Here is a 16,279-nt window from a genome sequence, read left to right as displayed (position 1 = left end):
CCTTTATATATATATGCATATGATACTATTTAAGTAGTAAGTAATATGAACTGAAGAGTTTTCATTGATTTTTTTGTCATCCCGTACGTTATGAATGTTTTAACTAATGAAGACTGCAGTAATATTATGTTGTGGTTTTTGGTAGTCTATTTACGTTAAACAAAGGTTAATAAATGTATTTTGATATCAGCTTTAGGTAGGTCCGATCAAATAACGATGTTGAAGAACAATCTAGACTTGATGACAGGGATAGAGCTATTGAGACAGGCAGTATTATCTGTGTTTCTCACTTACTATGATTTACGTTATTTTTTAACTTGCCTTTTTATTTTAAAATACTTTAGTATTTTTACAATACTAGTATATTGTTCCGACGATCCATGAAAGCTGTTATTAGGTAGGTAAAACTAATATACACAGATAGTATTATAAAAAAAAACATGTTTTTTATAATTAGTAAAGTTTTATGTGTGAATTGAGTTTTATAGTAACCTGTATTAATGGTATTTTATCAAGGTAAGGGAAAATAATTACTATTACCTATATTTCTCTCATTTACCTAGCAAAACCCACGTCAGATTTTCAAGTGGTATATATGTATGTGTGGATACGCCATTGTCACCCTCACGAACTATAACCGATAGTGCGGGTTCGATCCCCGCGCGGGGCGAACTCTATAGATCGGTTGTGTTGTGTGATTTGTGTAAAATCACCCCTTAGCCATTGTCTACGTTTGCCTGTCTAGATAACAAATGTATGTACGTTTAAATCCCTTATGTAGGATATGAGCTTGTTATATTTGAAGACAGTTGTATCTTGATGCTTTATTATTTTTAAAATGACTTTGGAAAGAAGGTTATATTATAATCAGGTTCATAGGCATTTTTTGGTAGTGTAGTTGGTATTCCTGAAAGGATTTTTCAAACACTTATAATGGTTGAAAAATCATTGTGAGGCTAGGCTAAGGTATTAATTTAGACCTAGTCTATAAATATCCCTCTTTTGGACACAAGCTTCTTTGCCTTATAGAAAAGATTTGATAATTGAATTTGTAAATTTCTTCATTGAATTCAAAAAGCTAATACCGCTGTCGATCTTTTTGTCCGTCCTTCCATCACCAGACGGACCCTGACATTATTCATTTTATATTAAGTGAACCCAAAAACCTAAATTTTTCAAAATCTCAACAAAAAAGTAATAAAACTAGAACATTTGAAGTTTAAAGGTAGGAAGAATATTATTTGAATATTTCTCCTTTCAGCGTTGGACAAGACGCTTTGTTCTTTTATAGAATTTTTCACTTTTCCCCGAAGTTCCAAGTTTTAGTTTAAAATTAAGTTTTGGAGACCGGAAAGAGACTTGCTTCCTTCAAGTTTATTAAACACCTGCTATATTGGCATCAATGTTAATATTCTTTACAAAGATAGGGCAATGTGGAGTTGAATTTTAAAGGTATCGGCTGAAATAGTTTTAATTTCTTTAGTTGCTAGTTAAAATATTAAATGTTGACATTTTAAGGTAGGTATTAAGTTTTGTCAACGATTTGTTTTTTTTTCGGGTCAATTTGTTGATCCTTTATTTTATTTTTAGTGTCTTTATAATTAAAAAAAAATACTTTTCTATCGTTCGTTATAAGTGTAGGTATGTATTGCAAGGAGTTTATTATCTTGCCATTTTAGTAACAGTTTAAGCACAGACACACGTATTTAACCATCTACACATATTCGATTCACTTATACCAATTACACATATTGCACTAATTTTAAAAGACTTTGAAATAGACCAGCAGCCAAAATCATCATAGCAACACATTAAAAACTTAAAAACATCTTTTACATAAATAAAGTACGAGATTTCTTAAAGAAACTCAAATGAAATACTTTATATACGCGTAAATGTTTAGAAAAGTTACTTTTTGTTTTGTTCGCTTTGTTTTTTGTTCTATTGTTATGTTAAATCTTTGAAATTCGGGCAATTCGACGTTTTTCCTTGTATATTGAATCGGCGGGAAATAAAAGCCCCCTTCGTAATTGAATTGAATGGCTTTCATTGAAGATTTTTATATTGGTTTTTCAATAGTCTGTTGCTATATAAAGTATACAATGTAATTTTTTTTTTAGTTTAGAGGTATCTGAAAAGGTGAATTTGCTTATTAAGTATTCTTTTCTGAACTTACTCAACGTTAGATTTGTTGACATTCTTTAAGTCATAAAAATTATATATCATGGAAGGATTGCTGTGAAATGGCCAATACCTATGTATTTTAAAATCAACAACGTAATTAAAATCACCGTTTTGAACTATTTTTGAAGAATACTTAATATTAGTCACTCATATAAGCTTAAATCTTTATAAGTGTTCCTATCATTAAAATTAAAAATCTAAAGTTAACCCTGTAAAATCTATATTATCCAAAAAAAACTTCAAAATAACAATAAAATTAAAGGAATTCGTATCAAAATCTAATTACACACTAATACATCGAAGTATTTTTCATATCACAGGTGACGAGAGACAAGTGACAATTATCATTTAAGTGTTCATAGTGTGACGTCACACATTACAGTCACCTACCTTATTATCACAAGAAACATACGAATTTAAACCTTATTGCATTGGTATAAGTTTGTTATTAATGTTATTGTGAGTAAGCGGTTGATTATAGGTAATTATAGAGGTGTTAATTTTGTCCGTTGACATGTGAAAAGTCTGTCTATATTAGGGTAAAAGGGTTTTTAATTGTTTTTATTTCCAATTTGAGTTCCGTATTTTTGATGTTTGTTTTATTTGTTTTAATTTTTGTGATTCGTTTGAAAGAAATACGTAACACACTGTAAACTGTAATTATCGCTTAAATAATTGTAAGTATAAAGATTAAGAATCGAATCTAGGTTATCGAATACAAAATCTTCCAAATGATCAATCAGTTGATATTGTACATACAAAAATCTACGTCGTATTTCTTACTGATATTTATATTTGATTAAAGCAAAGATACTTTTAAACAACACATTTATCAATCACACAACACTTCCAAGAAAAATAAAAAAAAACGTAGAAAAAACAAACAAAACTTCCATGTGCGTCAATGAGAGAACTAATCAACTAAAGCGCAATTTTCCTCTACTTACGCTCAACAAGAAAAACCAACTGATAAATTAATTTATTTAACGACTAACGTGTTCAAACGATCAATAATAAAAACGAATCAGCTACCAACTAATTGTCTTGCTAAACGAAGCAATAAAAATCTCGACAAAAACAAGAATCAATTATACTGCACATACAAATCAACCGACCGCTCTCATTGGTCGAACGGAACGTGGAAAAACACGTAAATTTTTTTCTATCTAAGCCACGTAAAACGTACTTGGCTCGGAATGCCGGCCGCCCATTGGCCGGCGTCGCCGCTCGCCGCTAGCCATTGGAGAATTTTTTTTACCGCTTTTCACGTATACGGCGGCACTAATTTTTTTCTAAGAACACCGGCCAATAGTGGGGAGGCCATTTTAATTATAACGTTCTATTTTTTCGTGACGCGATAGTGCGGTGTTTTGAATTTAGATTTCGAATAGAACATTACTATTCCGTGTTTGATTTTTAAATGTGTTCCTCGTTTGAATTAGGTTTAACGGTTGTAGAACACATTCTGAGTTTGATTTTTGCATTTGTTCTTTGTTTGAATTTCCTTTTTTTAACGGTTGTCTATGCGTGTATGGCAATGAGATTGTCGCTTGATTAGTCAAGCGTATTGTGACGACTGCTCATAAGATCAATTTATTTGCATTTTATCTGCATTAAGTTTCTTTATCTTTACTTTATAATCTAGAATGATCTTAAGATATACTTTTTAATGATTCTACACGCATACAATGAGAATACGTGATTTATTTAGCTGAAAAGTTATCTAGAAATCCATGATATTTTAAACTACACTTTGAAAAGAAGCTATATGACTATGTTTGAAGTCTAGAAGTATTTATGAAGGTACAGAAATAGCTCGCCGTAAGAATCTATTATAAGTCCGTTCGTAATGTTTATGGCAACATTAGCCGTGATTAATATTATATGAACGAAATTAATTAAGTTTACCGCATTAGTTTTTATTTATATTTCTCATTTATTGAAGATCGATTTTAATTTATTATTTATTCTGTGTTTTAAAAAAATATAATATCAAATAAATTAACGATTACTTCCTTTTCATTAACCCTAATGAAAACGACAAAAAAAAACACTTCTAGAAATAGACTCTCAAAAACCTGACTCTTATAATCAAGAATAATAATACACCTAACATTAAAAACCAGAAAAAAAACAATAGATAGAGCAAAACATCATGACCTTTCTTGTAAAGTTTTTTACAGACTGTACCTCTAATAGCACCTAAGTTATTTTTTTTTATTGATTGGACCTTAATTGGACCTTCTTCGCTACGCATATTTAAAATGACATCATCTACCACTAACCTGTATGCAACCTCGTATGCTGTTGAACATGGCTCAGCTGCTTAAACCTCCGATCACAGTACGAGCATTTGTATGGCTTTTCTCCAGTATGGACCCTGATGTGCTGAACCAGCTGATGGTTTGAGCTGAAGGACTTCAGGCACTGCTGGCACTGGTGCGGCTTGACCTCGCCTCCCAACCCTCGCTGGAGTTCCCTTGCGTGCATCTGCATTGCGTTTTTGTGCATGAATATCTGTAACAATTTGTTCGAGTGTTATTTTTTGGGGTTGAGTTTTTTTTTCATGGGACTTGACAGGATTTTTTTTAAAGGTTGTTGTACAAAAGTTGTTCAACTGTTTTTAAGAGACGTATTGAATATTTTATAGAAAATTAATGCTTAGGTGCAATTAATGCAAAAATATAGAACGATTTTACCCGAAAAATGGGACAATGATAGTCCTACACGTTTCGTACAAATATTGAAGTATGACTATAATTATAAAATTGTTGAATGGATGGATTGACAGACATGTAAAGTTCGAATGCAGTCTGATACAATTGTTTAGAAACTTGATACACCTAATGTTTAAGTTACCGGACACTTTGGTTCAGTCTATTTTTAGATTTACACCTTTAGACCAAAGTAACTGCTTAGTTAGATATGTAATCATTGAATAATAAAACGAACGAATATCATTTCCCATGTGACTTTAGAAAAAAATGTAAGGAGAAAACAAATAGTAACAAATATACCGATAAAAAAGCAGTCAAATAATCATGATCGAAAAAGAACTACATATTTAGTACCACAAGAAAAAAATAGTCCCAACAAAAAAAATACTACACAAAAACGTCAATTAAGGCCCGTAAAACAAAAGTATCAAAATAACTATCGCGAAATCAAACACTATGATTTATTCGTAACATTAAGTAGCTAAGTACGGAACCAACACAAACGTACAAATGTATAGTATAAGTACATTGCATAGGTATAGACCGGTGTAGTGTTTCACACGCATCCTATAATTTTGCCGTAGCAAAGAAATTGCCCTACCGTCACAAGATAAGGAGAAATTATAGAGAATTTATATTATTTAACGCCTAACGTGTGTTTTGCAGTTTTGTGTTTATATTAAACTTGGGGTTATTTGTTTGGTTTAATAGGTTTTAGAAGTATTTTCAGAGTTAAATTTAGTGGTTATTTTTACCTGACTTAATTCAAAGGGTACTGTTATTGTAAATAGATGATACGTCTAGGTAAGAACAAAAATACGAATAGACAGATTAGTGGAAGAAGAGTGAGAAGGTTTGCCTTGCCCAGCAGTGGGATATCCCAGGCTAGTAATAAAAACCTATAAATGTATTCAAAAGCATTTTTAGAAGCTAAGCGAAAGTTTTTTGTCAATTCAAGACAGTCAACAATTTTCAAGAACGGTTTCATGTAAATAGGTAAAAACATGTTTTAAACGGATAATATTTATGTAAAGATCATAGCTTTTATATAGAACAGATTATATTTATCTAAATGACATAGAACGTTTGTTCTACGACCGCGAAAATCCATTTTCTCCTGCTAACTGGAAGCAGACATTTTGACAAGACTCTGATTGGTTGTTTTCTTTCGGACAGACATTTTAGTATATTTGATATTGTTTATGTTGTGTTTTTCGAGATTTTATTGGGTAGAGATACCTATAAATTTAGTATTTTAATGTTACATTGGCAAAAGTATGCATATTATTTTCGATATTCCGGGTTGAAAATATGCTTTTAAGAAAAGCCTTTTGCGTCTCTCACGAATAGTTTCGAACACATGGAAAAGGCCTACAAAAGAAAATCCACAACAGCTAATTCACACGATCTTTTAACAACTCATTAAGGTCGAAATTCGATCACTGAACACCAAAACACGACAATACATTCTCAAACAAAAACTACAAACAAAACACAAACGAAAAACAACTTTAATATCAGTCGTACGGCGGTATCAAATCAAAGTTTTATCAATAATGGTTGTCATGTTTGAATTGTTTAATCTCGGGCCAATCTCTGCTATATATATTTTCTACGTTTACTGTATATTTATTGAAAGCCCTTCGTTCCTGAGATTGCAAAGAAACGACTTGTAACACGCAAGTGTACACTACCGGCCGTGGTAACTGATACACAATATTGTAATAAAATATATTATGTACTATGTTTCAATGTGATTGTGGATTTTAGTGTCTGATTTAGTTGGTATTTTTTTGCACTGTTTTATTGGTTTTTTTTTTTTGTAGGGACGGTACTTACTAAGGTATTTATTTTTTGTTTAAATAGAAGTATCTGAAATATGCTGTACTTTCAGTTTTAAAACGTAATTCAATTATAGAGATTTAAAACAATAAGTGATTGGAAAATTTGTGGAAAAATAACAAAATTTAAAGATACGTAAGTATTATAAATAAATTATTAATTTACCTCATACAAGACGTCCGGGTTATTATTGATCCACATTTTCGTATTTTTTTTTGCATTAAGTTACTTAAACCACTAATAGGTATCGTGGACAACAATACAACTGAACTTGATACTTTATTTTAAATAATATTTTATTCCATCCTCTTAGAGCGGAAGGAAAATAATACAAAAATCAATTAAATATACATGTGTGCTTAAAAATTTATTAAATTATGTCAGTTTCTTCCTTGTTTGTTCATGTGTCTAAAACAGGAAAGAATACAACTGAGCTTCATCTTAAAATACTATAGAAAAACAATTACTGTAATTTTAAGCTTACAAAATTATATAATAGTGTTTAAATTTACCGTTAGGCATTTAATTATGTCATCATCAAAACAATTATAATTTTATTATCTCTCAATAAAGTAATTATAAAACTAAATTAAAAATTGTCGAACAGGTATTATATTTTTAAATACAATTAGAACATAAACACAATTAAATTTTAAATTAAGAAACTAAAACTCAACATTTTCGTGTATTTTAATTTGACGTTGTAATTTCAAATAACTAAAAATAAAAATGAATGTTTTTGCTTTTTTTATTACAACTAAAAATACAAATACCAGTGTAAATAAATGTGCACAACAGTGTAACCCTTTCACGCGTGGTAGAAAGTGGGGCCTCAACATCGAATCACGCAACGAAGAAATTGCAAAGAATTTATGCTTTTGATACGATATGACGCGAGGTCTAAGGTTCAATTCCCGGAAGAACACTTGAGTTATTGTTAGTATCGACGTAACTGCCAGTTTCAGCTATTTATTGGTTATATAAATTTAAATCTAGAATATGATTCTATTTAAGAGGTATCATGTGATTGCCTAAGTTTTACTGGACTTCTATGAAAAGGAAACATTAACGTAGCAAGCATTTCCTTTTATTAATTTGTTATTGAAACTTTATTTCATGTTTTGTATTGCTATCGAAAATAAGTAAATAAATAAATAGTTCAAAAGAAGTGTTTTATGTTGTTATCAAGAAATAAACAAAAATCTGTTATTTGACTTAGTATACCGAAGTGACATCAATATGGAAAAAGGATTTTACATATTGGTAAATTGAAATTGAAAAAACCAGGAAGGTTATACCGACTAACATGGTATTTCCATATCAAACAAAACTTCATTGAATTTAAGTGTTTCCTGCTGCAATACAAAATTGAACAGAATTAAAAAGAATATGTTAATATTTTTGTGCTCATGTGCAAAAAAGTATTTTTAAAAATAATTACGAATATTTCTTTTGTTTTTAATACTTTTATTGCAAAAAAAAATCTAAGGGATTTAGAAAAGAAGCCTATAATTTTGTATTTAATTAAAACTGCGTGATATTATGACATAATATTTAATAATTATTATTGAAACGAGACCGCAACACTGGATAAGGAAATTAATTATTTTAAAACTGCGACATTATTTAAAAATATAACAATTATCATTTGTAAACATTGTAAATGTTATTTATATTTAAAATTTATATAATTTTAATTGTTTAGGTATACTAATTATTGTTTACTTCCTTTTTGTTATAATTTTAATATTTAGGCACTTGTCTTTATAGTTTGGTGATAAGCTTATTGTAACAATTGTTTCTTTTATATTGCTTTATACTTAATGCAGGTTATAACTTATCAGTGCATTTTTTGCTAACTTAGAGACATAAAATAGGAAAAAAAAAATTTACAACTTTTTAGAATTGACTTACCGATCACTAATCCTACTAGTGGGTACTATAATTTTAAAATAAAATTTCACTAAAAGTGGACTAAAAAAAGCACGTGACTTTATTACTCCCACTTAAAAAAGCTACTAAAAAGTTAAATTTCAGCAATGAAAAATAAAATCAAAAGTGTCCCCTCAGTACTACAGCCCTCAGAGGGCAATTAGGGAGGTGAAAAGAGGTAAAAAATTGAGTGCTGTGGGCACGTAAAAAAACGTAATGAAATATGCACGGCTCGTTTTACGCAAATCGCTTTGACGCTGTGTTACAGCTCTATTAACATTCATTATTAGCCCTGTCCATTCTGTAGGAAAAACGAAAAAAAAACAATGTTTGTTTTCGGAGTATATTTCGTGTATTTTCGTGAATTTGCACATGACAGTACCGTTGTGAAACTTATGATACTTTGATAGTGTTTTTTTTTGTACGAATAATGTGAACCAGAACTGATTTTTTGTTCCTAATACGGGGTTTGTAGCATATATATGAAAATAGGTAGATGTGGTGAATATATCGAAGGAGAATTTTTTATTGAATGTCATATCAAAAAGTTTAGAAATAAAGGTACAATGGAGAGCATCTATGTTTAGATGCAATCTGTTTTATTCACATACCTAGTCTTTATGATTTAAATACGTACTAATAAACTCGCAAACAAGCAAGTAACTCATTATTCAACAATTGTTTAGACGTAAATAAATCAGCAAAACTAAATAAATCTCATATACTTTGGCAAAACACAAAACACATGTGCCGATAAACTATGAAAATTATTTAATTATAATACTAAACCACATGATTTTGTCTGTTTTCTATGCACTTGTCCTATGCATTGAAGCACAAAATTGATTTTCTTTTAATCTTTGGTCCTTAAAAAACGACTGCTGCACGAAATGAATCACAAGTCACAAATAAAAAGCCACCCAGAAATTGGCCAAACATTGTCAAATAAAATGCCACAGCAACAGTTTCAAAACAAAAGAAAAATAATTCCCAATTACTCATAAAGAACATCACAAAGTCGCAACTCAATATTTAAAAAAAAAGAATAAAAAATAAAAAAAGTAGGGTGAACATCATTTTAAAAGAATTGAGGACACGACGATTATTGCACAACGAAAAAAATCGGTCAGTAATGCACGGGAAAACGAGTCCGTGTGTTCAAAAATGTGTTTCTTTTTTTATAAATAAACGGCCGGCAAAAAATTGAGTCAAGTTCAAATGAATGCGTCATTTGATTACGTCGAGCGTTTTCGTCTCGTTTTGTTGTAATCTGGTCCGTGTGGGTGAGATGCATGCGTGATTTCATTGACGCGGGATTTTGTTGTGATAACGTTGCTTTTTGTTTACAAAGGTGTTTTTTTTTTCGATTTTCGTTTTTTATTCGGATGTATTTGGTAGTTTTCAATTTATTAGGACTGTTTTTTGAAGATTTTTTCAGATTTTATTTTTTTCTGTGATTTGTACACAGTTGACAAATTTGATTTTGGTGTTAGATACAGCTGTTTCCCATTCTCTTTTTGGAAGTGTGTTTGTCACATTAGTACGATTATGGTCGATAACTTTTGCATAGATTTCAACCAGTAGATATGAAAACATCAACTTCGCAAAATAGCTCATAAAAATACATTACAACATAATTATTCAAAACAAAACGTTAAACAAAACACACAAAACATTCATTTCCTAAACGACACAAGTCCACCCACAACAATTAACACGTAATTAAATAACACGTGTTTTACAAATCATGAGCTATTAAAAACTGGATAGCAGGTGCCAACCTACAAATTAGCAACTTATCACTTTCCATACGAAGGGTGACACCTAACATAACGACAATTAAAAAAAAAAAACAATACTTTTTTCATGTTTGCATTGTAACGACAAATGTCACTTGTGTCGTGAGCGGTACGACAAATTGGTTATTATAAAAAAGTTGTTTTTTTTTGTTTTACTTCCGTGCTGGTTTTAATTGTTAGAAGTTAACTGTTTTTAATTAATAGGTTGTAAAAAGATAACGTGCCGATCGATGGGTTTATTGTCTGATATGCATGTGCTAAGTGGTTTTCAAAGTACTTTGTAAAAGTAATGAAGCGAAGGAAAGTAATTGCTAACACTTTTTCAGATTATTTTCTTGCTTCGTTGATTAGATTCGTGTAGTAGTGACTGTCTTTTTCCTTTTACGGTCTGTGCTTACCTACTTTAATTTCCACGGGATTATTTTTATTTAACACACTTTGCACGTTATTTATATTTCGCAGCAGGCAATCTTCGTATTACCAAAAACTCTTAATTTAATACGTTCTCATACCGTATTGATCTTCACATAAACATATCAGAAAAGAAAGATTTATTACACAAATAAAACTATACTGGATACAAACACAAGTAGTCAGTATTACAAGAAATATGAATTTTTAAAGCGGGCATTTATCGATTCAAGGCAACAATTACTCATTGGTATCAACTCAGTGACTCTTTCTTTAAATAAAACCAACCTTGGACAAGAAAGTACTCGTAAACAATGAATAAAAATCATAAATACCAACCATCTGTTTTTATTAAAGGGGTGTCAAGAATTTGCATGATCATCTTTAAAGAATATACGCATATTCATATTCTCAGGAATGTTGTTTTGATAAATCTATGAGCGTAACTGCTTATCAAGCAATACTAAAAATGATAAATAATACTTGCTTTAATAAGTTTCACAATTATAATTATGTGGCCAGTTCAAATCATGGCGCGATCGCGTGAATCTTATCGAAGCACATTAATATTTTATAAACCCTGATTTTCTTTACTTAATTACTAAAGGATTTCAATACGGCGAGAACTGGTCCTAGACTTTCAATCTACTTATGCCTATAATCAGGTTTTTGTATGAGAAGCGGAACTAATATGTAACTGTACCCTGCAATGTAATAAACATCGAAGAATGAATCTTAGTTTTGGAGCGAAAATTTGCTTTAGAAGTCAAAATTAAATCGGTTGGTAAATATTATTCCATCTCAAAATTAACCTGCTCAATTCAGTAAGCCTATAAGTCAAACCAAAGGAAAAGGCTAAACTGAGGATAGAATGTATGTTTAAAAATGTAAGCCAATTTACCATCAATACATTGCATAAATTGTTCGCAACTCCTGATAGAGAAACGGCTGAAACAGCTGGCTTTTTCGTAAAATAACACGAATAAAATAGAATCAATTTCTCAGAAGGTTTTATTCTAACCCATACTTAAAATGCAAGGTCATAAGCCTAATATTAAGCCAGTTCAGGCCCTAAAATTGACACACGTACAGCGGACCACCGAATGTCAGAAACAAATTTGAAAATTCAACCTTATAGTATTGAGTTAAAGGCGATTCAGTTTGATTTGAAGTGGGGTTGGTTGTACAAGAAATTATGTGGACAACATTACAGGCAGCCCACGTGTAGCAGAGGTATAATATAATATTAATGAGGTGACTAACAAACGTGTTAAGCATTGCACAAGATATTGTTCAAATAGTCGCTATAAATGTCGAAGCTCATTGTTATTTTACACTCAAGTTAATAAAGTTTGAAGACTGTTAGATGAAAATAGACGCAATAGAGCGGAGGAAAAAATGAAAGTTTTAGAATCTATTTTCAATTAAATAAGTATTATGTTTTAAAACATACCTGGTTTTATTTATTTTAGAGAAATTTAAACGACTATAAGAAAAAAAAAACAAACAGATTTGTTTGTGGATCACCAGCTCGGATAGCAAATCTCGAATAATAATCTAATGACTTAAGGAAAAGTATTTTTTGCACAGAACACTCCAATCTCCCCCTTCAATATCTTAAAACTAAAATTTGACCGAATCTTTTATCTATAACTATTTTCTCCAGAAAAGACTACAAAAAGACCTAAGTCTTTATTTATTAAACCCTAACAAGAATATTTACCCTTCCTTATCACGAGAAACCTCGAACTAGCCTTGAGGAAAGAAGGAGTGTGTTCAAACGTTTATCGCTATGTATTTGATGTAATGATTAGTTATTAAGATGGCCGTTTACTTAAAGAATTGTATGCGTGAGGACATGAAATTATAGTTCAGTGATAAAATGATATTGCGTGGTATTAGGTGAAGCTAGATTCTTAGAATTACCTAGATGCTGTATTGCTTAAGGTATTGCTTATAAAAGCCTAGCCTAAAATGCTAAATTGCTTAGCCTTTAAAAACAGATTTTCGGACAAACTATGTGAAAAATATAGTTAGTAAAGTTAGTTAGCTTTAAAATGTATTTAGCGTTAAATGTTTCCAGATAATTTCAATATAATAGGAGTGTTGGAATATACCAAAAATAATATCCACTAGGACTAACTATTTGGTCACAGTCTTGATTGAAAATGATAGAATTATAACAGAATTACTTCAAGAAAATTCTCCTGCTGTAAAAATCAATGTAAAACCATAGCTACTACGAGTAAACACAACTATTATAAATCCAACTGCATTTCTATAGAAGTAATAAACATGAATTATCTTCAATCACATCTTATTTGTCTATATAATGTAACTAATAACTTAATCAGTTCAAACCAATTTCATGTAAGTTCAAAAATTAATTTAACCTTCTCTGAACTACGCATTTGTGTTTATCTAAATACTGAAAATGGCTATCACTAAGATGTTCTTAAAAAACCTATTTGAAGCATATTAAATCTAGGTATAAAACATCGAGTTATTTTGCCAGTAATTACTTAAATAAGTAAGGATACAATTTGTTGCAAAAAAAATCGCTGGTTCACAAATAGAATTTCCCTTAAACTTCAAATCATAGTACTACGATTAAGCAACGTAAATTCCATATAAAAACATACACTACACACGAATATTTCCATCTCTATCGTACACATACGTGTGAGTGGGACAGAAAATGAGCTAGTTTAGATAGTTGTTAAGATATGGCTATCGGCCGCCGCCCACGGGAATGTCCGCGGTCACCGCCGGCATGGACTTCCTACTTCACAATGCGTTCCGAATATATTCGGTGTTTTTATTTATTACATACATTACTGCGGTAAAACTAGATATCTGGGATTTGGTCTATAGATTAGTATTTGCAAGATTGGAATTCTAAAGTAGGACTCAATTAAATTGAACTACAAAGTAGAGTTTTATAACGTTACAAGTATTTAGTCTAGACATCGCTCTAATTTGCGTACCCTTCACTTTTTCTTTAAAGCTCTCGTTTCTTTTAACAATATAAAGGAATATTTAATGATATTAAAGGTTTTAGTACTTACTTTAATAAACCTATTTTAAAACATAAATAATGATACAAATCTTATCCTCGTATAGCTAACCGCTAATCAACTTTGATGTCCTTAAATGTCTTTCCTTAATTTACCACCTTTAAGTAGCAGACACCGTAACGGCTACTTAAAACTGATTGACATATCAGTACCCGGATAACAAGCGGCCATCTTGGTTCCTTGTCTATCATAAGACGAGGAACGAAAAAAGTTTCAAACAATTAATAATATGCCGTGATTTTTTAAACAAATAAACAAACTTCAAATAGAAAAATAAACGAAATTCAAAACAACATTTTTTCCTAATTGACACTACATACTTCGTCCAAGCATTGTCTGTAAGTCGAACCAATAAAAAAAAACCGGCAGTGGGCATCGTTCCTGACCTATGTCAACAAACAGAGCGGTGCGCATGTGTGAGTGCGTTTGCGTGTGTGTGTACAGAGCTTGAAAGAGTGTAGATTGTTTAAGAATGCATTTTTTGTTTTGCTTCTATCGCGAAAGGAATGTTTCGTTTTTGTTCTGTGGAATGAAAATTCGTATCGGCTAGTGACAAACGCTTGTAAATGTTAGACCTTTATTTCTTTCGAAAAGAAAACCGACGGCATTTATTATGTTTTTTTTTATATTAAATTCTAATATAAAACATTTCAACGGCATTTGCTGTCCATTTTGGATTTGCATTTATTTATTTTGTGTCGTAAATATGGTATTGTCATTTGTCATTTTCACAAATTTGCACAAAACACGTGACGTTTTTTCGCTAAATCAATTTCAGTAATATTATCTATTATTTTAGGTAAAAGTTTAGATATTTAATGTATGATGGTACAAAATTAATGTTATTAAATACTATACTTTCGCTCAGGACACTTCTGTCGCAAATTTAGTCTACAATTGAAGTGCTAACAACGAGACAATGACAGGCGCATTCAGATAACCTCATTTCTTTCTGCGATAGCACAACACATACACAGACAATTGACACACACATGCATACAGACTGTCTATCGGGATGAAATCTGAGAACGACATTTTAAAGTAACAGAATATTTTGTAACAAGAAATTCGAATTTGGAATTGGAATTCAATTTAATTGAATTCGACTCTTACGTTGCATTATTGTCGCTTTTTAAAGTATGCCTTTAAATAATTATTTTCGTTTTATTATTATTTTAAAGTTTTTTTCGTTTTTGCTAATTTTGTCTTGAATTCATTTAAAATAATAATTAACAAAAACAGTCACATAACATTCCAAAATCAAATAGTTGCTAAAAAAAAAGAAATAACAAGAAAAATATGAAGAGATTCAACAAAAAGTATAATATGACATTAAATCCACAATACTAAAAAACAATTTAATTGAATAACACACAAACAATAAATTGTCAATAAAAATGAGCATTTTGTATGTGTTCTATTACTCAAGTTGTATGTGTTGTATGGATGTGTGTGTATGAACGATGATGCAATACCTAATCGCGTTTATCGGAGAAATGACGACGCGTTGCGCATTTTTTATCGTGTTATGTAACGACGTATGTATGTGTTTTTATTATTAGATGTTTCGCAATTAGCTGGATTTAATTCAATGCATGTATTATTGTAATAAGACGGTATTAGGATTTATGATTTTCTAAGATTATTTTTAGAATTGTGTAGGGAATGATCTCATGTTCTTGCGACGAATAAGAATTTGTTTTTGATTTTTGGAAACTTCGCAAAAATCCGTTAGATTTTTTCAATAAATCAATTCTCGATTTATGTTTTTTTAATACAAAATAAATTGTTTCGTCTTTTTGTATTTTTTTCTTGATGTCGGTGCAAATAAAATTTATAACTCATAAATCATATATCAGGGCCACATGGACCGTCATAAGTAATAAAAGTGCAAACAGTAATAAAATGCGCGATTGTGTCAACGGCTTTAGTAAAAAAATGCAGGGCTATGCACTTTCAGGGCTGTATGATAAGGATGACAAAGGGCGCTAACACTGTTACTTGTGACGACTACTTGGCCTTGAAGATAAAAAGAACTCCTTTATTGATGTAGCTATAAAAATATTACAGACATTACCTCCTTTTAAAGTCGGGTAAGATGTTAGTTCGAATAAAGGCTGATTTTAAATTAAAGAATTTGGTTAGGATTTTATGATTCTACTGTCACTGTTCTCAACTTAAAATTCTTATTTAAAAAAACTGTTCTAAACTTAAAAAAATGAGTCGAGTATTCTTATAAATATAAATGATTTTACATTTCACAAAAATTACTCAATAAAATTGAACAAAGAAAAAAGAATGCTCATTTAAAGAAATG

At 30.5% G+C, this 16,279-nt stretch overlaps 1 protein-coding gene across 8 annotated transcripts in view; it reads right to left on the bottom strand.

The window, feature by feature from the left end:
* Nucleotides 1-16,279, bottom strand: part of LOC113497870 (zinc finger protein 628) — a 109,337-nt gene that overhangs the window by 23,216 nt on the left and 69,842 nt on the right. For all 8 annotated transcript variants that reach the window (XM_026877624.1, XM_026877626.1, XM_026877628.1 and 5 more), the window contains exon 6: nt 4,470-4,701. In XM_026877624.1, coding sequence (XP_026733425.1) covers nt 4,470-4,701 — 232 coding nt within the window. The remainder of the gene's footprint in view (nt 1-4,469; nt 4,702-16,279) is intronic.

This window comes from Trichoplusia ni, chromosome 10, assembly GCF_003590095.1.
Source record: "Trichoplusia ni isolate ovarian cell line Hi5 chromosome 10, tn1, whole genome shotgun sequence".
Taxonomy (NCBI): Eukaryota; Metazoa; Arthropoda; class Insecta; order Lepidoptera; family Noctuidae; genus Trichoplusia; species Trichoplusia ni.
The sequence above is the reverse complement of the archived record's forward strand: the minus strand, read 5'-3'. Positions and strand labels throughout refer to the sequence as shown.